At 38.5% G+C, this 26,073-nt stretch overlaps 1 protein-coding gene across 2 annotated transcripts in view; it reads right to left on the bottom strand.

Annotated features, from left to right (window-relative positions):
• The window catches only part of LOC132407580 (neural proliferation differentiation and control protein 1-like), a 191,046-nt gene that overhangs the window by 81,869 nt on the left and 83,104 nt on the right, over nt 1-26,073 (bottom strand). The window contains exons 1-2 of one of the 2 annotated variants that reach the window (XM_059994309.1): nt 24,624-24,835; nt 18,219-18,362 (exon numbers count right to left, since the gene is read on the bottom strand). In XM_059994309.1, coding sequence (XP_059850292.1) covers nt 18,219-18,362; nt 24,624-24,672 — 193 coding nt within the window. In that variant the 5' untranslated portion in view covers nt 24,673-24,835. Of the gene's footprint in view, nt 1-18,218; nt 18,363-24,623; nt 24,836-26,073 lie in introns of those variants that run through there. The other variant, XM_059994308.1, reaches the window with a different exon arrangement.

The following is a 26,073-nucleotide window of genomic DNA, read 5'->3' on the forward strand; positions in this document are numbered from 1 at the left end:
TCCAGGTCATTTTACGTCACTTCAAAAATTCAAGTAAACACATTCAGGTGTGAGTCATCCTTGCCTTTATCACTGTCACCATGACTGTTGAGAATGTCACAATATTATTGCCCTTGAAGTGCTTCTTTTTCATAACTGACCCCCGAAGCCTCTCTCATCATGACCTATCAATTTCACTCTCAATCTGTTCCCTTCCTCCACCCTGAGAGTCAGGCCTTGACTCTCCATGTCACTACAATCCACCTGACCCAACTAATCCCCATGACAATACACACAACACGCTGGAGGTGTGTCATCCTGACAAAGGGTCTCGGCCCGAAACGCTGATTGCTCGTTTCCACGGATGCTGCCCGACCTTCTGAATTCCTCCAGCGTGTTGTGCATATTGCTTTGACCCCAGCATCTGCAGTGTACTTTGTGTTTATAATACCCATAACACTGTCATTATTTTATTTGCCTCCAGGTCCTTCTGATCGTCCCAACCTCTCCAATGCCCTTCCTATCCTCTTAAATACCACTGTGTTTCTACAAGGCCCCCAGCTTCTGCAACCAGTCTCTTCATATCCAACCAAACTCACCCATTCCCAATTCAAACCCACGCCTGCATTCCTCCACATATTTCATATTCTCCAAACACAGGCTCCATCCTTCCATATTCTTCCCAGTTCAGACACCCTACTTTCACCATAATTCCTCAAAATTCAATTACTCCAGATTTGAAACCCATACCCAACTCAAATTCCCAAGCCTACCAATGACTCGTCACCACCAGTGACCCTAGCTCCCGTCTGGGCCTAGGTCTGTTGGCACTCCCTTCTACATTTTCAAACACAAGTGCCTGGTAGGTGTACCAGAAAACATTCAAGCACAATTAAATTAGAATTTCTAGGCCGCCTGTTTCTTAATTTATCCCGTTTTCAATGAATTTTCAGTAATGTCAAAATTACTGGGTGTCAAGATCTCTGAGGAACTAACCTGGTCTCAACATATCGATGTAGTTATAAAGAAGACAAGAGAGCAGCTATATTTTATGAGGAATTTGTCATCAAATACACTCAACAGTTTCTATAGTTGTACCATGGAGTGCATTCTGACAGGTTGCATCACTGTCTGGTGTGGAGGGGATACTGCACAGGACCGAAAGAAGCTGCAATTCTGGTCAGCTCTATCTTGGGTACTAGCCTACAAAGTACCCAGGGCATCTTTAGGGTGCACTGTCTCAGAAAGGCAGCGTCCATTTTTAAGGACATCCAGCACCCAGGACATGCCCTTTTCTCACTGTTACCATCAGGTAGGAGGTACAGAAGCCTGAAGACACACAATCAGCGATTCAGAAACAGCTTCTTATCTTCCACCATCCGATTCCTAAATGGACATTGAATCTTTGGACACTACATTTTTAAAAAAAAAATACAGTATTTCAGTTTTTGCACATTTAAAATCTATTCAATATATGCAATTGCTTTACTTGTTTATTTTTTTTCCCTCTGCTAGATTATGTATTGCATTGAACTGCTGCTGCTAAGTTAACAAATTTCACATCACATGCCGGTGATAATAAACCTGATTCTGATAATTCCTGTACTGTTTTAATAATGTTACTAATTCTGTTTACAACAATTTCAGCCAAAATTACCAAGTGCCATGAATACAGATGGAAAAGAGACAAGGGAATATTGTAATAAGTTGTTCTGCGAAAAGCACAACTTATTAAAAGTTTGTTTTCATTTCATCAAGTTCCAAAATTGCAATTCATAGCTTCCAACTTTTTTTGAAAGGATTTGTATATCCTTGTTGGATAAAAGTTAATTTTATCACTCCCCCCCACATAATACATACAGATCACGATAACCACCCATGCAAATTGTTTTAAAAAACCAGCATTCTTGCATTTTTGGTTCCCTTGAAGTTTGAGTTGCCTACTTCCCTCATATGAACCCTTGTTTCATGTTTATTCCCTTGGTAAAGCTCTTCACCTCCTTTTTCCCACACCCCCCCAAGATAAATTAGTTATGTGAAAAGGTTGTGGAAGATTATTGTGGTTAATTCATTCCAACAATATTATCATTTATGATTCTCTGCAATAAGAAACCTCAAAATTATTTGACTGATGAGTTCTGAGCCAAGTCTCTATGGTGTTTCCCAAAATAGTATTAGCCAAGTTAACACTATAATTTAACTGCGCAATAAACATTTCAGGCCCTGAGATCAGAGAAATCTTTAAAAAATCATTAAAGGTAAAATTCTGACAACAAATTTGAATGGAATTAAAAGGTCATTGGGCAGTACTGTAAAAATCCCAATTTCGTTTTAATACAAACATGTGGGTCAGATTGTCTAAAATGCTAAGATGACCATAAAGGCTCTCTTTTTTGGAAGTAATATTCAGAACATTGTGTGATGAACTGAGGTTGAGTCTGTGGGCCTGCTCTGGCCTTCATGTTTACAGACTCCATTTCGTTCTGAATGCTGTTGCTTGCTTTTATTGTTGGCATAATTTGTGTTTTTTTTCCCTCTCCCTCTGTGCATTGGGTGTTAGTCTTTTATTTTAATGGGTTCTTGTTTTGTGGCTGCCTGTCAAGAGATGAAAATCTCAAGGTTGATAATTTATACATACTTTGATAATAAATGGACTTTGAACTTTGAGAAGTTTGAATAGGAAACACATCAGTGAATGCTGATTTTAGAATAGCTTGAGAAAGAAGTGATAGAGTTCAAAGAAATATTGGAGATTCTAAGCAGTAAGGTGACATGAGAACATGATTTTTGATACATTATAATCTACCACCTGAACCAAGAGATTCAGAGTCAAATACAAAATATGCACAATTTGAAAAGTAGAAATTATCCCTGCTACTCTGATACAAAACTGACCTGTTTGTAAACAAAACTGTCATTTTGGAATTGAACATTAAGACGATGACAATGCTAAGACACCGAATTGAGTTACAGCATGTGAACTCAAATTAAACTGTAGGAACAACTCAGCAAATCAGACTCCATCTGAGGAGGAAAAAATGTTTCAGGTCAATAAGCTTTCATCATGAAAATCTATAAAAAGAAGTATGATGAGGGACAATGGTGCAGTGAACAGAGGGAAAGCACATTTTGTGGCCACTTTAATAGGCAGCTCCTATACTTAATAAGGTGGCCACTCAGTGCATATTTGTGGTCTTTTGCCACTGTAACCCACCCACTTCAGGTTCAATGTATTATGTGTTCAGAGATGCTCACCTTCCTGTCAGTTTGAACAATTTGTCCACTCTCCTCTGACCTCTCTCATTAACAAGGCATTTTAGCCCGGATTTTTTTTTGTTTTTCCACGCCATTCTCTGTAAACTTGAGAGACTGTTGTGCATAAAAATCCCAGGAGATCAGCACTTTGAGATACTCAGATCACCCTGTATCGCACCAGCAATACACCACAGTCAAAGTCACTTACATCACATTCCTTCCTCAGTTCATTGGTCTGAACAACAACTGAACCTCTTGATCATGTCTGTATGCTTTTATGCACTGAGTTGCTGCCAAATGATTGGGTGATCAGATATTTATATTAATGAGCCAGTGCCCAGGTATACCTTATAAAGTGGTCACTGAGTGCATGTGATGGGGTGAATGCCAAGGTTGCTCAAGTGCTCTTTCAGTATTTAAATACTCTTATAAGTGCCACCCAAGAGCGGGTAATAAATCATAGCTGTTATCCATGATTAACAAGTGCTTTATTTGTATTTTTAAAAATATTTTTAATTGAGTCACAGCATCTAAATTTGCATATCTGTGATTACTTTGTTAATGATTATTGTCCTGTCAAGCTTTGTGGAGAAGTACAAATACGGGAAAAAATTGAAAAACGTACATAGTTATTGTTTTAAAACAACATTTCAATGGCCATCTTTTGATATTCAGAATGGCTAAGTCATCTCAGGAGTCAGGTTAAATTATGAGGATTTCAAACTTCAAAATTGCTTCTAATATAGAATGCTTGTCATTGTTCGTTGTCAAGATCATTAGATACAGGCATAGAATTAGACCATTCGGCCCACTGAGTCTGTTCCATTATTCAATATGGCTGAGTTATTTTTCATCTCAACCCTATTCTCCAGTCTACCCTCCCACCCCATCCCAAAACCTTTGACACCCTTACTAATCAAGAAACTACCAACCACTTTAAATATACCCAATGATTCTGCCTCCACAGCTGACTGTGGCAATGAATTCCACAGATTCACCACCCTCTGGCTGCAGAAATTACTTCTTATCTTTGTTGTCAAGAGATATTTTTCTATTGTGGGGCTGTGCCCCCTGTTCGTAGACTCCCTACTATTGGAAACATCATATCCAAGTTCATTCTATCAAAGCCTTTCAATATTTGGTAAGTTTCAATGAGACTCCCCCCCCCCCTTATAAATTCCAGTGAGTATAGGCGCAGAGTCATCAAGCACTCCTCATTAGCACTTACATTTTAAGGATAATTCTTGTGAATTTCCTCTGGACTCTCTCTAATGTCAGCATATTCTTTCTTGGATTTGGGGCCCATAATTGCACACAATACTCCAAGTGCCTTGCAAAGCCTTTGCATCACATCCTTATTTTTATATTCTAATGCACTTGAATAACTCATTGTATTTGCCTTGCAACTTGCAGGTTAACCTCTTGGGAATCCTATATGAGGATTCCCAACTCCCTCTGTACTTCTGATTTCTGAATTTGCTCCCAATTTAGAAAATAGTCCATGCCTTTATTCCTTCTACCAAAGTGCATGATCATACACTTCCCTATGCTGTATTCCATCTGCCACTTCTTTACCCATTCTCCTGATCTGTCCAAGTCCTTCTGCAGACTCTCTGCTTCCTCAACTCTACCCACCCCTCCAACCTTTGTATCATCCACATACTTGGCCACAAAGTCATCAAGTCAATCATCCAGATCATTAACATATAACATGAAAGTAACAGATCCAACACTGACCCTTGCAGAAAACCACAATCACTGGCAGCCAACCAGAAAGGACACCCTTTATTTCCACCCTTTGCCTCCTGCCAGTTAGCCAATCTTCTGTCCATGCTAGTATCTTTCCTGTCATACCATGGACTCTTAGTTTGTTTAGCCGCCTCAAACGCAGCACGTAAAAGACCTTCTGAAACTTAAGTAACCAATACAGTATCCATGAACTTTCATTTGTTTATCCTACCTGTTATTTCCTCAAAGAATTCCAAAGATATGTGAGGCAAGATTTTCCTTTAAGTAATTTATGCTGACTTTGGCCTATTTTATTGTGTGCCTCTGAGTATCCCCAAGAACTCATCCTTAATAAATGGACTACCATCTTGTCAACCACTGAAATCAGGATAACTGGCCTGTAATTTCCTGTCTTTTATCTCATTCCCTTCTTAATGTCACTTCTCTTCTCGCCATTTTACAGACTTCCTGAACCATTCCAGAATCTAGTGACTTTTGAAAGATCACTATTAATGCCTTCATCTACCTCTCTCAGAACCCTGGGACAGAGCCCATCTAGTCCAGGTGACTTTTCTATAAATAGTTTAATAACTGAGCTTTTTGATTAGAAAAATCTATCTCTAAAACATGCAGTACTTCTATGTTGCCTCTAAGTGGCTCTATTCTAAAAATGTCATTGTAAAACAAAAGAACTACAGAAGATACAAAAGTGGATGTCATTCTATGCTTTTAAAATTAGCTATCCTAGCCTTTAGACAGTAAACTTGAAGGCTTTCAGTTTCACTGAACCAAAACAAGGAATAGAGAAAGGATAACTGTAGTTATGAAAATGTCATATCAAAATCTACAGTCCAAAAATGAAATGGCACATTAGACATGCGTGTCAGACCTTATGACATTCTGTTTGAAGGTGCTCAAGGTGCAACCAAATAAGCCTTCTACTAAAGAAAAACTACTTTGTATGCTCCACTGCATTAGGAGTTGGGAATCAGAAGATTTGAGTCAGGAGATGAGTAGTCGAGGAAGGGTGAATGATCAGCTAAGTACTTAAAACTGGGGACTAATTTGAGGTCTGGCACCAGGGTCCATAGATTAGGTTCTGGTCAGAAAATTCCACCTTACATAATGCTGAAGAAGATTTTGCATGCCCTGCAAAGGCTAACCTGTATGTGATCCACGTTGTCTGGACCACTCATGTGATGTCATGCATGCACATCGAGGCTCTCCAGTTGAAAAACACGCTGACATACTGAAGAACCAAATGGACAACTGGAAACTTTGTGGAACATTTGAATTATTCTTCAATTAAATTGAATCACCTAATACAAAAAATCTAATTTCTAGACAAGCATTTGGTGAGTAAATGAAGTGTGGAAGAGAAAATTTTCTTCTCTACAGCAACCACAGTAACTTATGAAGATGCTACCTGCAAGTGTTTAGCTGGCACTGTATTGCTTTCATAAACTTCGAAAGCTATTTGTAACAATCCTTATTTTATTTTCCTTCTGTCCAATTTACCACCAAAACTGATTAAAAATTTGAGGAAGAAACATCTCAACACCAAATACAACATTAAAATTTTGCCTAGATTTTGGTGTAACAGTTCACCGAAAACTAGTGAACAGTCTGCAACACTTCTCACTCTGATTTCCCTCTCTTACATTAAAAACAATCTTAAATGTGCAGCCCATTGCTTGGTGAGATACACCACCTGCTGTTTCTAGCTACCAACATGCTGGTATTGCTTTCAAATAATCTCTTACCGATTACTGAACAAGTGTATTTACCAATAATGTTATCAGGGAGATTTTTACTCCTCATGAAGGATGTAAGAAATAAAGTCAATTCATGGCAGATGGAGTTCAACCCAGATAAATATGAAGTGGTTCATTTTGGTAGGTCAAATATGATGGCAGAGTATAGTATTAATGGTAACACTCTTGGCAGTGTGGAGGATCAGAGGGATCTTGGGGTCTGAGGACATAAGACACTCAAAGCTGCTGTGCAGGTTGACTCTGTGGTTAAGAAAGCATACGGTGCATTGGCCTTCATCAATCGTGGGACTGAGTTTAGGAACTGAGAGGTAATGTTGCAGCTATATAGGAACCTGGTCAGACCCCACTTGGAGTATGTGCTCAGTTCTGGTCGCCTCACTACAGGAAGGATGTGGAAACCATATAAAAGGTGCAGAGGAGATTTACAAGGATGTTGCCTGGATTGGGGAGCATGCCTTATGAGAATAGGTTGAGTGAACTTGGCCTTTTTTCCTTGGAGCGATGGAAAATGAGAGGTGACGTGTTAGAGGTGTATAAGATGATGAAAGGCATTGATCATGTGGATAGTCAGGCACTTCTTCCTAGGGCTGAAATGGCTAGCACAAGAAGGCACAGTTTTAAGGTGCTTAAAAGTAGGTACATAGGAGATGTCAGGGGTAAGTTTTTTTCACTCAGAGAGTGGTGAGTGCGTGGAATGGGCTGCCGGTGACGGTGGTGGAGGCGGATACAATAGGGTCTTTTAAGAGACTCCTGGACAGATACATGGAGCTCAGAAATATAGAGGGCTCTGGGTAACCCTAGGTAATTTCTAAGGTAATGACATGTTTGGCACAGCTTTTTGGGCTGCAGGGCCTGTATTGTGCTGTAGGTTTTCTATGTTTCTAATTCAATTCAATTCTATGTGGAGAGTTAAAAATCTTCTTAAAATTCACCCGAGACAGAAGCTTTCTTTGTGGTTTTTAATGAGACCTCACTTGTGAAACTGGAATTAAGTAAAATACATATTAAATTCAGTACAGGATCATCGCCAGACAAATGGAGAATATTCCATCAAGATTCTGATTTATGCCTTGGATACTGAAAGGTTTGGGGAGCATGAAATAATGCAGAATACCCAGTCTTTGATCTGGTTATGATTAAATCCATGGGATTATTACACTGGAATACAGTCATACAATTTCAGTTGAATGGTTTGTATGTAGAATCATATTACATGCATTAACTACTTATAGGCAGCTAAGCATAATTTCTTTCCAGAATTCAGGATGGTTCTTGAGTGGTCAATTTCTAGGGACCTTTATAACACCTGCTGTCATGCCCTGCTTTTTCTCTTCAAAATTTGAGTTCTTTTACTGTTCAAATTTCCAGATTCTAATCATGGATGCATTTTAACCACAGCTATTAGTTAAATGGCAAATTACTAACAGGGAAAAAGGAAACTGAACACTTAGAACAAATATTTTGCATCTGGCCTAATGGAAGATACTGAAAGCACAACAGACAAACACAAATCCACAGACAAAAGGGCAAAATTTAAAACATTCACTAGAAAAAAATCATATGGCAAACTAATGGGTCTTAATGTCAAGTTCTAGATTTAATAAAAACAATGGATGCGCAGATTGTAAATGCCTTAAGTGTAGTCTTTCAAAACTTGTTAAACATTTTGCAAAACTGCAAAATTAACAATCCTAACAACACGGTACTGCCAAAAATAACATTGTAAATGATTTTTTCCCCCAGAGATCTTTCAGAGGCATTAAGTATCTGGGTGGATGTGACCCAAATACTTTCATTTTATCCAAACAACAAAGAGAAACTAAAAATTTGAACACCACTTTTCTGTTGAAGATCTGCTATAATTTAAACAAATTGTATGAATGTATCCAAAAGAAAGAATCAACCAAGATATGCTAAATAAATGCCTTAGCTACTACTGTTGAGGTTGCTTACAAATGCCCAGGAAGCCATTTATTTTGATAGAATGGGAAAATCCTTTCTCATTAGTCTACTTTTGGTTAAAGTCCAAAGGCAAAATAAAATTGCCCTGGTCATAGCATGTTTAGCAATTGTTCAACACTTTTGAAAGTGAGGAAAATCGCTAGTTTAACTTTTAAACTTCCTTTAAATCTGATAGACGTGGAGACTCCAGTATGTGAACTGTAGGGGAAATGTAAAGGAATAAATTCCACAAAATTGTGAACTTATTGTCTGGAATGAATGCACAATGGCTCACAAAACAGTCAATGTAAATTAAATTGAATGTTGCATCATTACCTTAGACAATAATTAATGTGTGATGTTACTTCAAAGTTACCTGTGGATTTTTGTCAAATGCTACCTGTATTTCCACTAGATATTTCAGTATATGAATTCAAAACCTGTATTAAAGCATCATATATTTGGGGAATTGTTAAATAAATACTCTTAAAAATAATATATGATGGGTTTGGCAGACAATCCCTGTTGGCAAAGCAGTTTGCTTCAAATTTACTTAAATTAGGAAGTGGAGAAATTAAACAAGTCACAGAAGAAGTTATTTTGATTTAAAACATGCCAAATTGAGACATCATTTCATGATCTGATTTAAGTCATTTTCTTAAAAGTTACTCAATAATAGTTGAATTATCAATGTTGTATTGAACAGCAATTTTAGCACCCAAAATATATATACTGACAATGGGACAGACATTGAAGAGACTGTACTTTTTCCTGGTGAATTTTTGAAATCTGTTACCACCTGGCATGCCACCATATTATCATGAATCAAAAAGAAACTCCTATTATCTTAGGAACTTGCATCCACCAATACTTTGCAATGTACAAGATTATTATTCAAATATTACCATGACACTATAATTACTGGTAATGCCATTGGAGAAAATGACTTTGTCCCTCAGGTGTCAATTATTCCATTTGATCTGCCTTTTCAATTCAAGTGCCTTCAGTTTCCAATTGAACTTAGTTTTGCGATGAGATTAACAAAGTACAAAACTTTATACTTTTCAGCTATATATTGGTTGGTCCAGAATTAGATTCAAATAATCTATGCATTTTGTTTTACACTGTATTTCTTTCTTTTCTATGAACCAGGTGTAAACTTGTGATTTCAATAGTGAAGGACTCTAAAGCACTTCACTATCAAAATCGTCAATTTACAAATGGTGTGTAGGTAGGTACCTGCTTATTTAAAGAGAACTACATTAAATGTAATTTTAGTATTGACATTTTTCATATGAATATTCTTATTTGTAACTTTAGTTAAATCACACAACTTTAGCCAATTAGATACAATATAATTCAAACATACATATTCAAACATTGTGATTGCCAGCCTAACTGGAACAACACCAGGTGCAGCAGCTAGTGCTGGTATAAACACAAACCTTTTAATAAGGCATAGAAAATTAGATGCATGGGTAGAAGTTTCCTGTGGAGGTGCAATCTTGATTTTGATATTTGCTGGAGATTTATTGCAGGCTCATGGGGAAGTGTATAACATTGGAGATCACACTGAGAGATGAAGAAAGAGCAAGACTTTGAGGATTAAAGCTTCCAATGGTTAATGAGGGTGAGGATTGACATTCTACGTCATTGCATCAAACCTAGTTAAGCACAATGAAAGCAGAGAGCAAGTTAAACAGATGTAACGCAAGAAAGGAGATGCTAGCCGCAGTCAGGTAGGAAAAGCAGACATCTATTGTAATAGCTTGCCTAAAGTTAGCTTAGTTGGCAGTACTACTGTCCCAGAGGAATCAGATCAAGATCACAAGGGACAAACTGGAATGTTTGGTGTGTTGTCTGGCCTATTAAAATGAATGTATAAAATGGTCCTACACGTCAAGCAGGGCATCATACAAAACCATGACAGTCATTACTGGTATTCCAAAAATAACAGTGCCAACTACAGTCAACACTCTGGCAACAGAACAGCTGATATCTTCAGTTTCTGCTTTCACAAAGAAACAGATCAATGATGCAGCACCTTGGAACCTCAAGCTGACCCATCCGCACTCTGCTAATACTGACCCAGCAGCAGGGCAGCCTCCATCATGAGCATACTGTTGTCTATATGAGAGATGATTCATTGAACAATGTAGCAGCATTAAAGGGAAAAGGCAGCAGCAATGTTCAAGTTTATTGTCATCTGACTGTACAGTTACAACCAAATGAAACAATATTCCTGGGACCATAATACACATATCAGTGTGATCGCCAATGTTTGGGGCTTTCCCCCCGTGACCTTATTATCAAATAAATTCATAACATATAATTCAAAATGCATGTGAAGTGTGTAGTTCCGGTAAGCAGTACAGTAACAGAAAGCTCACTGTCCTAGCAATGAGATCTTGGTGGTGACGGGGCACTCATTAGTCTGGGGGAAGAAGCTGTTACCCAGTCTGGCAGTCTTAGTCCAAATACTCCTGTACCTCTGTCCTGACAGTGGTGGGTCAACGAGATTGTGGGACAGGTGGAAGGGATCCTCAACAATGCTTTTTGTGCAAGTGTTAAAGACTTTAACAAATGCATTAGGTCAACTCAGCTCCATACACCCTATTATCCTGCAGGCATAATGGAGCTTGAAATTCCTGCAGTCTCTCTGGATTCCTATTGTCACTATAAACTTGCAGGCAATGCCCTCACCTGTGTCTTGCAGTTTGCTGTTTTCAGACTGTACTTGTTCCCTCTGGAAAACAGCAGTCAAAAGTCAACACCTCCAGACTGAAAAATCATTTTGTGTGTTCCACATACAGCCACACCCTTCCCCACCATGGAAAGGAGCTGGCCATTCAGCAGCTGGGTGATTTCCAGGGGTGGAGGAAGGAGGTTGTGCACTGCGCTTTAACAGTAAAGGTCTTTTTGGAGGGGAAACCAAATGCCGAAGCACAAGGTGCTTCAAACAAATTTAACTTCTATAATTATTTTGAAGTTGTCCAAGAGGAACATAGTTTTATGCTGAATCACAACATTCATTCAAGTATTGTATTTAGAACAAAATAAGAATGAAACTCTGAGAGGGGAGAGCATATGTGAGAGAGAAAGAGAGACAGCAAGAGCGCGTGTGTGCGTCCACAGGGCTGCACCCTGAAGGTGCCGTCTTCCAAGCCGCTCCTGGAGATCCTGAAATGCAGGCCACTTGGTGAGTTCCGAAGAGCGAGAACTCACTGCCCATGAAGAATGTAATTTTTAAAAAAGACAGCATCTCAGATCTGTGATTGGCACCCCACTATACTGTACTAATAGATGGGAGAAGGTTGACATCATCAAACAATTTCCAGATTTTTGTATGCAGACCCTGGTCTTCTGTCTAATGAAGAGCCAGCTTTTAGTCAGTAGTGGTCGAGTTGCTACCATATTGTTAATGGTAATGCAGTCATATTATAGTTCAGCTCTCTTTACCTTCGAAGCAAGAGAACTGAAGCTTGATATTGTCATTTTATTTTTGAGAGAAAATCTGTTCTTTTGTATTGTACATCCTATTTGCAGAGCCCATTACCAAGGAAAAATAGATTTATAGAGATGCAGCCCTCAGCCACAGATCCTTGTCACTATTGTGCCTTCATCTCTAAAGCTGTTTCATCCTCTGAGCTTTCTTGAATAATTGCAAAAGCACTCAAGATTTATTGACATCATTGCCTCAACCCTTAGCCAAGCCAATTGACAAACACTTAATGGCAACCCTGATGAGCGCAAAACCCCGCCATAATTTTCCTCGTATGAGTGAGCACAGACAGTCTATGGCTGGTTTTGCCCTTCGAATGCTCAAATCAATGGCAGACTATGACTGAAATACATCCTACAACCCAGCCATTGAAGTGAACTGATACTTTGCAGATATGTTAATAGCACCTTTTATTGACAGGATTAATATCTATTATGGATATTCAAAGAATTAAACAGAGAATTAACATTTAAATTATAACACATCCTACACAGGAATAGATTTACGCCACTCAGCCCATTGAGTCTTCTCCACCATTCTATCATGGCTGATTTATTATCCCTCTCAACCTCATTCTTCTGCTTCCTTACTGTAACATTTGACATCCTGGCTAATCAAGAACCTATCAATCTCTGCTTTAAGTATACTCAATTACTTGGCCTCCACAGCTATCCATGGCAATGAATTCCACAGATTCACCACCTTCTGGCTCATGAAATTCCTTCTCATCTGCTTTAAATGGACATCCCTCTATTCTGAGGCTGTGCCCTCTGGTCCTAAACTCACCCATTATAGGAAACGTCCTCCCTATATCCAAAATGCTGGTGGAACACAGCAGGCCAGGCAACATCTATAGGGAGAAGAACTGTTGACGTTTCGGGCCGAGACCCTTTGTCAGGACTAACTGAAAGGAAAGATAGTAAGAGTACTCCATCCCTGATATATTTAGTTTCCCTCCCCTCTTTTTTTTCCCCTCTCTTTCTGCCCATCACTCTGCCTGTTCTCCATCTCCCTCTGGTGCTCCCCTCCTTTCTTTCTCCTGAGGCCTCCCATCCCACGATCCTTTCCTTTCTCCAGCTCTGTATCCCTTTTGCCAATCAGCTTTCTAGCTCTCAGCTTCACCCCACCCCCTCCGGTCTTCTCCTACCATTTTGCATTTTCCCTCCTCCTCCTACTTTCAAATCTCTTACTATCTTTCCTTTCAGTTAGTCCTGACGAAGGGTCTCAGCCTGAAACATCGACAGTGCTTCTCCCTATAGATGCTGCCTGGCCTGCTGTGTTCCACCAGCATTTTGTGTGTGTTGCTTGAATTTCCAGCAACTGCAGATTTCCTCATGTTTGCTCCCTAAATCCACTCTGTCTCGAGCTTTCCATATTCGATAGGTTTCAGTGAGATCCCTCTAAACTCCAGCGAATACAGACCCAGAGCCATCAAACATCCTGGAATCATTCTCTCATGAACCTCGGCTGAACTGTCTCCAATGCCAGCACATCTTCTCTTACACAAGGGGCCCAAAACTGCTCATAATACTCCAAGTACAGTATGACCACCCCACTACAAAGGCTCAGCATCACACTTTGCTCTTATTATAGTCTTTCAAAATGAATGCTAACATTTCATTTGCCTTCCTTACCACAGACTCTACCTGCAAGTTAACCTTTAGGGAATACTGCACAAGAATTCACAAGTCCCTTTGCAACTCTGAATTTTGACTTTTCTTTCCCATTTAGAGAATAGTCTATGCCTTTAATCCTTCTACCAAAGTGCATCAGCATACACTTCCCCACACTATATTCTATATGCCACTTCTTTGTTCATCTCCCAATCTGTCCAAATCCTTCTGCAGATTCCCTGTTTCCTCAACCCCACCTGCCCTCCACCTATCTTTCTATCGTCTGCAAACCTGGCTACAAAGCCACCAATTCCATCATCCAAATCATTGACATATAACATGAAAAGAAATTATTCCAATACCAACTCCTACAGAACACCACTTGTCACTGGCAACCAACCAGAATAGGCCCTCTTTATTCTGACTCCTTGCCTCCTGCCAATCAACCAATCTTCTATCCATGCTAGTATCTTTCTAGCAATACCAAGAACTCCTATCTTGTTTAGCAGCCTCATCTGTGGCACCTTGTCAAAGACCTTCTGGAAATCCAAGTAACCAACATCTACCAACTCTCCTTTGTCTATCCTGCCTGTTATTTCCTCAAAGGATTCCAAAATATTTGTCGGGCAAGATTCCCCCTTAAAAAAAACTATACAGACTTTGTCCTGCTTTATCATGGACTTCCAAGTACCCTGAAACTTCATCCTAATAATGGATTCCAACATCTTCCCAACTACTGAAGTCAGGCCAACTGGCCAATAATTTCCTTTCTTTTGACTCCCTCCCTCCCTCCTTAAAGGGAGATGTGACATTTGCAAATTCCAATCCTCTGGAAACATTCCAGAATCTAGTGACTCTTGAAAGATCATTACTAATGCCTCCACAATCTCTTCTGCTACCTCTTTCAGAACCCTGGGGTGTCGTCCATCTGGTCCAGGTGATTTATCTACCTTCAGATCTTTCAATTTCAAAAGTACCTTCTCTTTAGTTAGCTACTACACTCACTTCTGACTCCTGATACTCTTGAATTTCTGGCATTATGCTCCTGCCGTCCACAGTGATGACTGATGTAAAATACTTAAGTTCATCTGCTATTTCCTTGTCCCCCATTATTACAACTCCAGCGTCATTTTCCAGTGGTCCAGTATCTACTTTTGCCCCTCTTTTACTCTTCATATATCTGAAAAAAATTCTATCCTCTTTGATATTTTTGACTAGGATTCTTCATATGCCTGCATCTAGATTCCCGATCTCTTGAGTTCTATAGAAATTTCTTCTTACAGAAGGTAATGAATTTCTAATTCTCTACCCCAGAGATTTGTAAATAATGTATTAGTAGGGCAATTAAAGAGAAAATAATTCTATGTGCAATCCACCCCTTAAGAGGAAGGATCTGCAGGGTACAGAAGACATTCACCAGAATGCCACCTGGATTAGCGGTTATGAGCTACAAGATGAAGTTGGACATACTTGGGTTGCTTACTTTGGAGCAGAGGCTAACGGGAAACTTGATAGAAGTTTATAAAATTATGAAAGACACAGATAGGGTTGGCAGTCAGAATCGTTCTGTCGGGGTTGAAATGTCAAGTACTAGAGGACAGACATTTAAGGTGATGGAGAAAGTTTATGGGAGATATTTGGGGCATTTTGTTTTAGAAAAGTGCCAGGTATGGACTCCCAGGGATATTGGTGGAAGCAGATATAGTGGAGGTATTTAAGATAGGTATAGGATGGGCAGATGGCAGAGGTTTAGTTTAATTTGGTATTGCATCTGGTACAGACATTGTGGGCCAAAGGGAGAGTTCCTGTTCTGTACTACTCTATATTAAAGTAGGTAGATTTTTGAAAGATTAAGTAATGGGAATCTGGTACACAGTTGGAGCTGAGGCCTGGAGTTGATAAGCCATGATCCAATTGAAAAGTAGGGCAGTTTGAAAGGCCAAGTAATTTAATCCTGCAACTGCATTCTTGAAATTCCAATCTCTCATGAGAAGTGATATCAGGTGGTCACAGGATAATGTTCAAGAATGTTCTTAAAGCCTCCTTGGTGAGTAAGTGCTAGGAAATGCACCACAAGTAATAAGCGCATTCCGAACCCCAACATAAATCAGCCTAAGTTCCTTCTGCTCAATTTTATCAACAAAGGTCATGGCACAAATGCCGGATGAGGACATGACTAATATTTCCATATTCTGTATTCTTACTTAGCTTTATTCCCGAATAAAAACCATGCTTGACTAGATTTTACATCAACAAAGCAGTTGAGAAATGTTTGGAGCTAGTCTCTTATAGTGAACAAAGCTATAATATTTTCCTAGTTGAAGCCTCAATCATCATTCTGTAATGCATCACACTTCTGTCTATTGTTGATATAAATAATTGAACAGCTGTAACCAAAACATATATTTTTCACAATTGTAGTCAATACAGCATAACGCGTAATTTGTCCCAGTCTGCCAGAGGTTTGTACTACATAAAGCTGGGCATTCAAATTATTAACAATGCAATCAATATGGCCTTAACACCATTAGGAGATATCTTTGGAACAGCTGCTCAGTTTCACCCTGAGGCAGAAGAGCAGCTTAACTCCAAGGGAACCTGTATTTAATTCGGATTAACTCTCAACAATTGCCTGTGATACCTGGACAAAAATTTCCACCAGACATCTTCTGTAAGTTATCAGTGTGTTGAATTGTATCCCTCCTCAAACCCTTTCCTTATTGGTACTCTTATTTCATTAAATTTAGAAGGAAAAAAATGGAACTGTGACAAACTCATCCATTTGGCAACACAAATAATGGAAGAAGTCAAGTTGTTTTTTATTGTCATTTTGACCATAAACTGCTGGTACAGTACACAGTAAAAACAAACCAACGTTCCTCCAGGATCATGGTGCTACATGAAACAACACAAAGCTACACTAGACTATGTAAAAATGACATAAAAAACTACAGTAGCCTACAGACCTACACAGGACTACATAAAGTGCACAAAGCAGTGCAGGGCAGTACAATAATTAATTAATAAATAAATAGATAATAAACAAGACAATAGGCACAGTAGAGGACAAACTTCAATATAATAATAAATGATGTAGATGTCAGTCTAGACTCTGGGATTGAGGAGTCTGATGGCTTGGGGGAAGAAACTGTTGCACGGTCTGGTCGTGAGAGCCCGAATGCTTTGTTACTTTTGCCATAAGGCAGGAGGGAGAAGAGTTCGTATGAGGGGTGCGTGGGGTCCTTCACAATGCTGTTAGCTTTGTGGGTGCAGCATGTGGTGTAAATCACTGTAACGGCGGGGAGAGAGACCGTGATGATCTTCTCAGCTGACCTCACTATCCGCTGCAAAGTCTTGCGATCTGAGAGTGCAATTCCCGAACCAGGCAGTGATGCAGCTGCTCAGGATGCTCTCAATACATCCTCTGCAGAATGTGGTGAGGATGGGGAGGTGGGAGATGGACTTTCCTCAGCCTGCGCAGAAAATAGGGACACTGCTGGGCCTTCTTGGCTATGGCATTGGTGTTGAGGGACCAGGTGAGATCCTCCACCAGGTGAACACCAAGAAATTTGGTGCTCTTACCAATCTCAACGGAGGAACACAACACAACAGATCAGGCAGCATCAATGGAAATGAATAGACAGTCGACATTTCAGGCTGAGACCCTTCTTCAGGACAGGAAAGGAAGGGGGAAGATACCAGAATAAAAAAGTGGGGGTGGAGGAGGGGAAGGAGGCTGGCTGGAAAGTGAAACATTGACTATCTAGTAGATGCTACTAGATAGTTGCTCCAGCATTTTGGTTCTGTTGCTTTGGATTTCAAGCATCTGCAGACTTTCTGGTGTTTATGGTGGCTTTTCTACTTCAACATCTTAGCCCTCAGTCCCATGTCATAGCTGTAGCCTTTAAACAAAAACTACCTTTAAAAAAGTACAATTTTTAAATTTAAATAAAATTGTTTTGATGATGCATATTAATTTCAAAGGGAAGTCATACTGAGTCAATTGATTTTTTTTTACAACAAATAACACATTTCATAATAAAGGCATCGCACGCAAGAGTAGCATTGAGTGACCAGTCGCAGCTCTTCCTGGCTGATGATGCTGCAACTGAGTAGCTTGAGGCCAATGCAAAAGGGCAGAAAAATGTTTTGTAGTTACATTGAAGCCAGGTTAGTAAGGAACCTGTCAACCTTGATCAGTTCAAGGAGATAATCAGAATTACACAATTTAAGCAGAATGGATGAAAGAACCACGTTTTATCCAATAAAACAAGCCAGATATACTGAAAACAGTTTGAATGTGGAAGGAAAAATAGTAAGCAACTTCTCTCAGGCCTTTAAACACAGCTCATCCTCTGCCCAAAGTGTAGAAGTAGATACATAGGCTTCCATAAAAGATAGAATTCAAACTTTTGCATTACTAACCTTGCTGTACAGAGTGCTTCTGTACACAATTTCCTTTCTCATCTTCAATAAACTCAGGGAGACACGACCCACAACCCTTCAATCCAGGTGCGCAAGATTCTCTTCGTTTTATTGCACAGTCAAGTGCTTTGGAACAGTTTCCAGCTGAAGAATAAAAACACAAAAGTCAGAACTACAAACCTCAGCTTCTGAACATTTTCAACATGACAGCAGTGGACAAAAAACACTGCATCATTATCATACATCATTATTAACTTACTTCCCACTCTGCACAAACTGATTTCTTCTTGTGCCGTTACAGATCAATAGACAAACTAAATAAGAGCAGTAGGTCATTTAACCCTCATGTCTACTCTGCTATCTAATAAAACCGTGGCTGATCTTTAACCTCGACGTCACTTACCTGAACCAATCATATACGTAACATGTGATGTATAGTAATTAAGCACCGTATGTACAAGGCACACATAGTAACATACATCTTATAAGTATGACTATCAGTTGTTGGATAATACTGCATCTGCAATACTAGATAAGCAGTATTCCCTCTGATGCTTTAACTTTTATAACCAGTACGTTTTTCTCTATGAAGTGTACAAATGAATTCCTTTTAATTAAAACATATTTGAAAAATGTCAGATTTAACAAAATTATTAATCTAAATGTTCGACAGACAGCTTACATTTTGAAAGAGACATATTGAATGGAAAGTGTTACACTGAAAATTCACCATATATTTACAACATCTTTATTTCCACTGTGCACTATTTTTTCAACAAGTTTTAAAAATCATTAATCTGCTCAATTTATCTACCTATCACCTGGATCCACTTATCACTTCACTTTTTCATTCTGGCTATCTCCTCTCTATCTGCCACTCCAGATGAAGGGTCTCAACCCAAAATGTCAACTCGCTATTTTCATCCACAGATGCTGCCTGACCTGCCAATCTCCTATAAGCAGTGAATGTTACAGTCATACCATTCTGAAGGACACAAACAGGATTCAGTCAATTCTGATGAAACATTCTAGAGATTTTTTTAATCCTTTATCAATACAGGCAAATTATGACTCCTCTATTGTGGTGGTTCCAATATTTAAATTTTATTTCAGATTCCATCTTTTCTTTTTAACTATAATCACAGAATGAATTTGTCATCCTCTGTTGGGTACAAGTAATTATAAAGGCCCAAAATTAATTAGTTTTTACAATGCCAGCCTCACATTCAGAGTAAAAGTGCACCTTCCCAGCTAAACAGAATGAATAATCTAATCCATTTTTATTTTACCTGGTCTGCTGTGTTCTATTGTTAAAATGGAACAGAATTCTGTGTTAAAATAGCCAATATAGGCCATGCTCTCTTCACACTACTGCCATCTGGAAAGAGGTACAGGAGCCTTAGGTCCCACATCACGAGGTTCAGGAACAGCTATTACCCTCAACTGTCAGGCTCCTGAACCAGAGTAGATAACTTTACTCATCATAACAATGAGCTGAATTCCACATGATCTCACTTTCAAAGACTCTACAATTCATGTTTTCAATATTATTACATATCTATTATTATTGTTATTTTGTTTTTCTTTTTGCATTTGCATAACTTGTCTTTTGCACATTGGTTGTTTGTTCGTCTTTGTGTGTAGTTTTCTTATGGATTTTATTGTTTCTTTGTACTTACTGTGAATGCCAGCAAAAGAATGAATCTCAGGGAAGTATACAGTGACATATATGTACTGTGATAATAAATTTACTTCAAATTTTGAACTTTTAATTCAAGAGATTAATAATTTCAAATTAAGACTGCATAGATAATTTCCCCAGAGGTTTTGATTTTTAAATGTTTATATTTATTATAATGAGCATTATTCCCATAGTATTCTGAAGCAATCAAAATTAGAGTAATTTTTAAAAAATGGAAACATTGATTAATTCAGGCAGCCATTTCCTGCAGAGTGGAAGGGAGGGTCATAATGTACAAAGTCCCACTTCCTTATGGATGCTGCCAGATCCATGATGTTTTTGTATTTTTGATTTTTGGATAAGGTTCCTATTATTTGCAATTATTTATATTGTTGTGGCTATGGGACAAAAAAAATAACTTTGGCAATATCCTGAATTCACAGTGATTCAGAAAACAAATGAATAAACAGAGTTTGTTGTCACACAAGGCAATGGCTATGAAGATTTGTTTTCCACTAGGAATGTGATAAAGCTTCAATTGAAGTATAACAACTGAATAAAAGAAAACATTTACAATAAGGATTTAGAAAATCACATTGAAAAATTTCCTTTAGTCAGATATTCCCTGATGAATCATGTACTTGCACTGCAAAGCCACATCATCTTCATAACCATACTCTCACAGCCTCTTGACTCTTAAAGCACAATAGATTTGCCTTAGTCAGAATGTATAATCAAATAAATTCCAGAGTAACAATCATCTTGATATTGATCTAAACATTTATTCTTCTTTGAGCATAGGGCCATTGTTTGGACATGCAAGAGTAATATAGGTTGTAAGGCAATTCTTCATTGAAGTTACTAAGAAAATTAAAAGCAGAATGTAAACAAGTGAAATGTGTTAGGGTCAACCATGTGCCTGGATCTTGAGATACACATTGGCAGGAATGGGTAGTTAGCAGATTTCTTCCATGAAGAACCTGAGTGTGAATCTACATACATTATCTGGCACCAGTAAGAAACCAGAATGAATCAATCAGCCACTCCATTTCAAAACTCCATTAACTTTGATATCATAAATATTAGAAAGCACACAAATCGACAAAATACCATTTGACACATCTTAATAAAACTAATCAAGCATATTGAAAAGTGGTTGGGATTTAATGGCAATGCATTACCCCTGTTGTTTAAAAATAAAGATCCTTTTTTATTAAAAAAAACTTAAGCTCAAGTTATTATTTAAAGCAATGAAAAGTTATTTGGTGGGACTTTTCATTACTAACAAACATTTTGCCAATATCAGCATCTTTCTGGATATCCTTTGCTTTGCTAATCAAAGGGAGAGATTTCCTATTTCAGTCGTCCACTAATAACTGTTACTTGGCCAGGTATTTCAAAGAAGATGACAATTAGTGCCACTACTTGTTTTCAACAATATACTTAAGCCTCAATTTCACAAGTCTTCTATCTTTTGCACTTTTCTACATATCAAATCTGACCAAAGAACCTGTCAATGCAGTCATGAATAAGACAATGTTTATTTGAAACCATCCAATTCATTGTATGCTTAACCTTGTAAGCATTTATTTTTATATTTGGAGACCATAAAGGAATTGTAAACATACAAACAATCCAAATTATCTTCTTTTAGTAGCATTCTGTGGGGAGAAGGGAGTTGCAAAGACACGCTTTCCAAACATGACAAAGAATAAATGAACATCAGGTTCTCTGTAGGTCAACCTTTCAAGCCAGCAGGACAAAGTTTCTATTTTTTTTAAATTGTGGGACTAGGCTATGCTTCAAAGAGATTTATAGTAAATAAAGCTTAAAAGAAAATTACAAGGAGTTTTGTAACTTGCTCACTGTGCAAAACAATCCAAACATCTCTTCAATATAAAAATTGTTCAATTTCTCTATTCAGTTAAAAGATGAGGGTACCATTTGCACTGCCAACATTTACTATCTATCCTTGATTGCCTTTGGGAAAGTCATCATAAGCTGTCTTCTTAAACTATTCTGGACGGTGTTTCCATTCAGAAACTCTCAGTTTGTGAACTTAAATTCCAGTGGCCAGGAAGGAATGGTAAGATTCAAGTCAGGATGGCTTGCAATTTGGCATGGAATCTGCAGACGTGGTGTCCATATGAACTACTAGGTCTTATCCTTCTTCATGATTTATTTGTTGGAGTAGCTCAAGAAGTAAATTTTATATATGTTACACAGGGCAGCCACAAGGTAGCAGTGAAGGCAGAGGGAATTGAATGTTCAGGTTAACACACCATTTGTTGACAGGCAATGTGTTGCTAACAGCAGAATAGCAAGCCTCTGATCTGCCTTTGTAGCCACAGTATTTGTGTGCCCGATCCTGTTCAATTTCAGGTCAATTTGTGATTCTAAGGATATTGATGACGGAAGACTTTGCAACTGGTAATGATATTGAATGTCAAGGGTGAGTGATTTTATACTTTTTCTCTAATTACCATCGAAAGACAAACTAGCAACTTCAACATTTCAAATGAAAATGATCAATACGTATTGCCAAGATTAACCGATCAGTCAAAGCTAGTAGCTTCATTAGGTAAGATTTTTCAAATTTTCTTTTGTGCAACCCAATATAAATTAGCATTATTCTTTGAAGCTTTATCATTTATATTGAATAATAAATGAGAGCCCTTAAAAAAAGCTTGAAACTTCAGTTATGGATTGATGAAAAGTTTTAAACAACAATCTGTCAAATTACATTCCAATTCCAATATGGCCTTGCATTTCCTTACTCCTGTAATTTTAGCAATTTCCACAATCCTGCAATAATTCTTGTGTTCCTCTAATTCTGGTTTAGGGCCCACTTTTTTCTGAACTATCGATAATTTAACTCAACAGTCACAGGCGTCTGGAATTTCCTCTGCAAATGCCTATCTTTCCACCTTTCTTCTTCCAGGCAGCTATTTCAGACCTGATCTGTTTGACCAATCACTTGTTTACATTTTTTGTTAGATTACAGTATATTCTTTAAAGCAACCTGGAGGCTTTTATGTCATTGATAGACCAGAGCAGGTATGGCTGTTGTATTACCCCTTGTCTACTTTGTGTCCATTATAATCACAAATGCTTTATTTTGCATGAAAATGGTTATAATTTGATGTGCTTGTGGTTACAAGTGGGTATCAAAAGTCTCATCTAATTTACTTTGCTGGACAAGTACAGATGCCCACTAGCAATACATGTCACAAATAGTCTGAAAGATTGTATGTATTTAATAGAGGCAGCATGGGTACTGGACATATTAATGTCAACTCACAAACATGGCTACAGTGCTGAACATCCTGATGAAGATTCTCAGCCCAAAACACAGACTCTTTATTCATTTCCATAGATACTGCCTCACCTGCTGAGTTCTGCCACCATTTTGTGTGTGTTGCTCTGGATTTCTAGCAGAATCTCATGTTTATGAGTGCTGAACATCAATGGTTTTAATCTTCACAGGAAAAATATACAGGCAAAAACACATTGAATTAAAGGTATCAGACACCTTTTGCCATGCAATTTCCATTAATTAAAACATGCTTTCTGTTGCATGTAGGACCCCCTCACAGAAAATCATCAAGATTATCACATACAACGGCAACAGTGCTAATGCACTTTGCATCTAGAAAGCACCAACAAAACAGGATCAGGATATATTCAATATACAGTAGCTACTGCCATGCTGAACATCAAATAGAGAAGGACATCAACCTTGAAAAGGCGTATTCCCTTTGTAAGGCTGACAGCAGCAATATAATTCACGAAGAAAAAAGACTACAGTGAAGAGGGAGATCAAACCAAAATGAACACACAAGTCACTGTAGAGTTTATCCATGCAAGGAGAGCAATCCAGTGTATTGGTCCAAGATAACCACCTGGACCACAACTGGAATTGTGTAAAAGGTGGTTCAAAACATCTTCAGGAACATAGGAAAACGACACAAGAGATTTCATGACTTCACAATACATACCAAGATGAGCTGAATGCTACTATAAGCATTGTTCTCTCATACAGATTTTTATCCGGTGACATACATTCCTACAAAGCATTACTCACCTAAACCTACCATCCTCTCCTGCTCCTCCTCATCCTACCCTCACCACACCGCTGCTACACACTCAACAGGTCAAACCTCCAAATACAAAAAATAAAAGTGATTCAATGCTCTTTTTTTCTCCATTTCAATTAAAACAAGCCTGGTAGCTGGTCGTTAGTATGCGTCATTCATATAGATCAGTAAGTTAATTTTTAATTACCATATGCTGGTATTTTACTAGAAAGGTCTTTTGGATATAGTCCTATTTTATTGAGCTCAGAATGTTTTCAGCACGATGGTATTTATCAATAATTACGCAAAGATATTATGGAAAGAATTTACCTCAGATGCAGGGATTACTTAATATGTTCTTAAGCAATCAAATTATGGGCAATCAAATGGAGCCTGGAAAAGATTACTTAATTTTGAAGACACAAAGTGTTCACGAGAACCCCTGATCTAGATATTACCTATCTTTATACACAAAACATTTGATGTTATTGCATGGTAACATCCTCCTCATGGCTTTTATTTTATTTATTTATTGAGATACAATGCAAAATAGACCTTTCTGGCCATTCCAGCTGCAGAAGCCAGCAACCCCAATTTAACCCCAGACTAATCATGGGACAATTTAGAATGACTAATTAAGCTACTAACCGGTACATCTTTGGGAGGAAACTGAAGCAATGGGAGAAAACCCACACATTCCATGGGGAAGATGAACAGACTGCTTACAGATGACGTTGGAATTCAACTCCAATGCCTCGAGTTGTGATAGTGATGCTTTAACTGCTGTGCTACCATGTTTTATTCATTGCACTTCCTAGCCCACAGGCACCAGATCTCTTCCTTGAAGCTCAGCTGTTGATTTCAGGAGATCAGATTATCAGCAGATTAAGAGGCTTTCTGATCAGTTGCTCACAGGACACAGTGTTCCTCCAGAGTGACAAACAAAACAGGATCTCACTGCCAACAGTGAGATGGCATTCTCCACAGCATTCTTGTTAATCTGCAGAGACAGCTGAATTGTTAGGAATGCAGGTGGAGTCAAAGGACATAAATAAATGGTATCCTGAGTCACCCAAAGATCTTTTCCTTTGCAAAATATTGTCCACTGAACAGGTCAGGGAATGCAAACTCTTGAGGTCTTGAGATCTCTTTACAGCAGTACTCTTCCATGGTTCCTGAAAGAGACAGTTCAAACCTGCTGTTCTCCATTAGTTTTTCCAGTTGCGGAAGCTCTCATCACCAATTCATTAACCATTAGAAAACTTTGGCCACAATGTCATGCCAACCTTTTAACCTACCCCCAAGATCAATTTAAACATTAACCCCCCCCCACATAGCCCTCCATTTTACTTTCAATTCATATGCCAAATCTTTTCACAATAATTAATGATCTGTACAGAGGGAGCAAATTCACTGTCGATTGATGTAAATCAGTGTTTTTCAAGGCAACTTTTATTGGAACATAATAGCTGCCTGAGTATGCCAGAAGTTTCAGAGCCTGGGCCTCTGTACCTCCCTCTTCAATTGGGTCCTCGACTTCCTAACCAAAAGATCACGATCTGTGTGGATTGGGGATAACAAAACCTTCTTGCTAACGATCAACACTGGTGCACCTCAGGGGTGTGTGCTTAGCCCACTGCTCTACTCTCTACATACACATGACTGTGTGGCTAGGCATAACTCAAATACCATCTATAAATTTGCTGATATACAGCCATTGTTGTATAGTCAGGTGGTGACAAGAGCGCATATAGGAATGAGATATGCCAACTAGTGGAGTGGTGCCGCAGTAACAACCTGGCACTCAATGTTGGTAAGATGAAAGAGCTCGTTGTGGTCTTCAGGAAGGGTAAGACGAAGGAACACATACCGATCCTAATAGAGGGATCAGAAGTGGAGAGAATGAGCATCTTCAAGTTCCTGGGTGTCAAGATCTCTGAGGATCTAACCTGGTCCTAAAATACTGATGTAGTTATAAAGAAGGCAAGACAGTGGCTATACTTTATTATGAGTTTGAATAGATTTGGCATGTCAACAAATACACTCAAAAACTTCTATAGTCATACCGTGGAGTGCATTCTGACAGGTTGCATCACTG

The sequence above is a fragment of the Hypanus sabinus genome, chromosome 18, assembly GCF_030144855.1.
Source record: "Hypanus sabinus isolate sHypSab1 chromosome 18, sHypSab1.hap1, whole genome shotgun sequence".
NCBI lineage: Eukaryota > Metazoa > Chordata > Chondrichthyes > Myliobatiformes > Dasyatidae > Hypanus > Hypanus sabinus.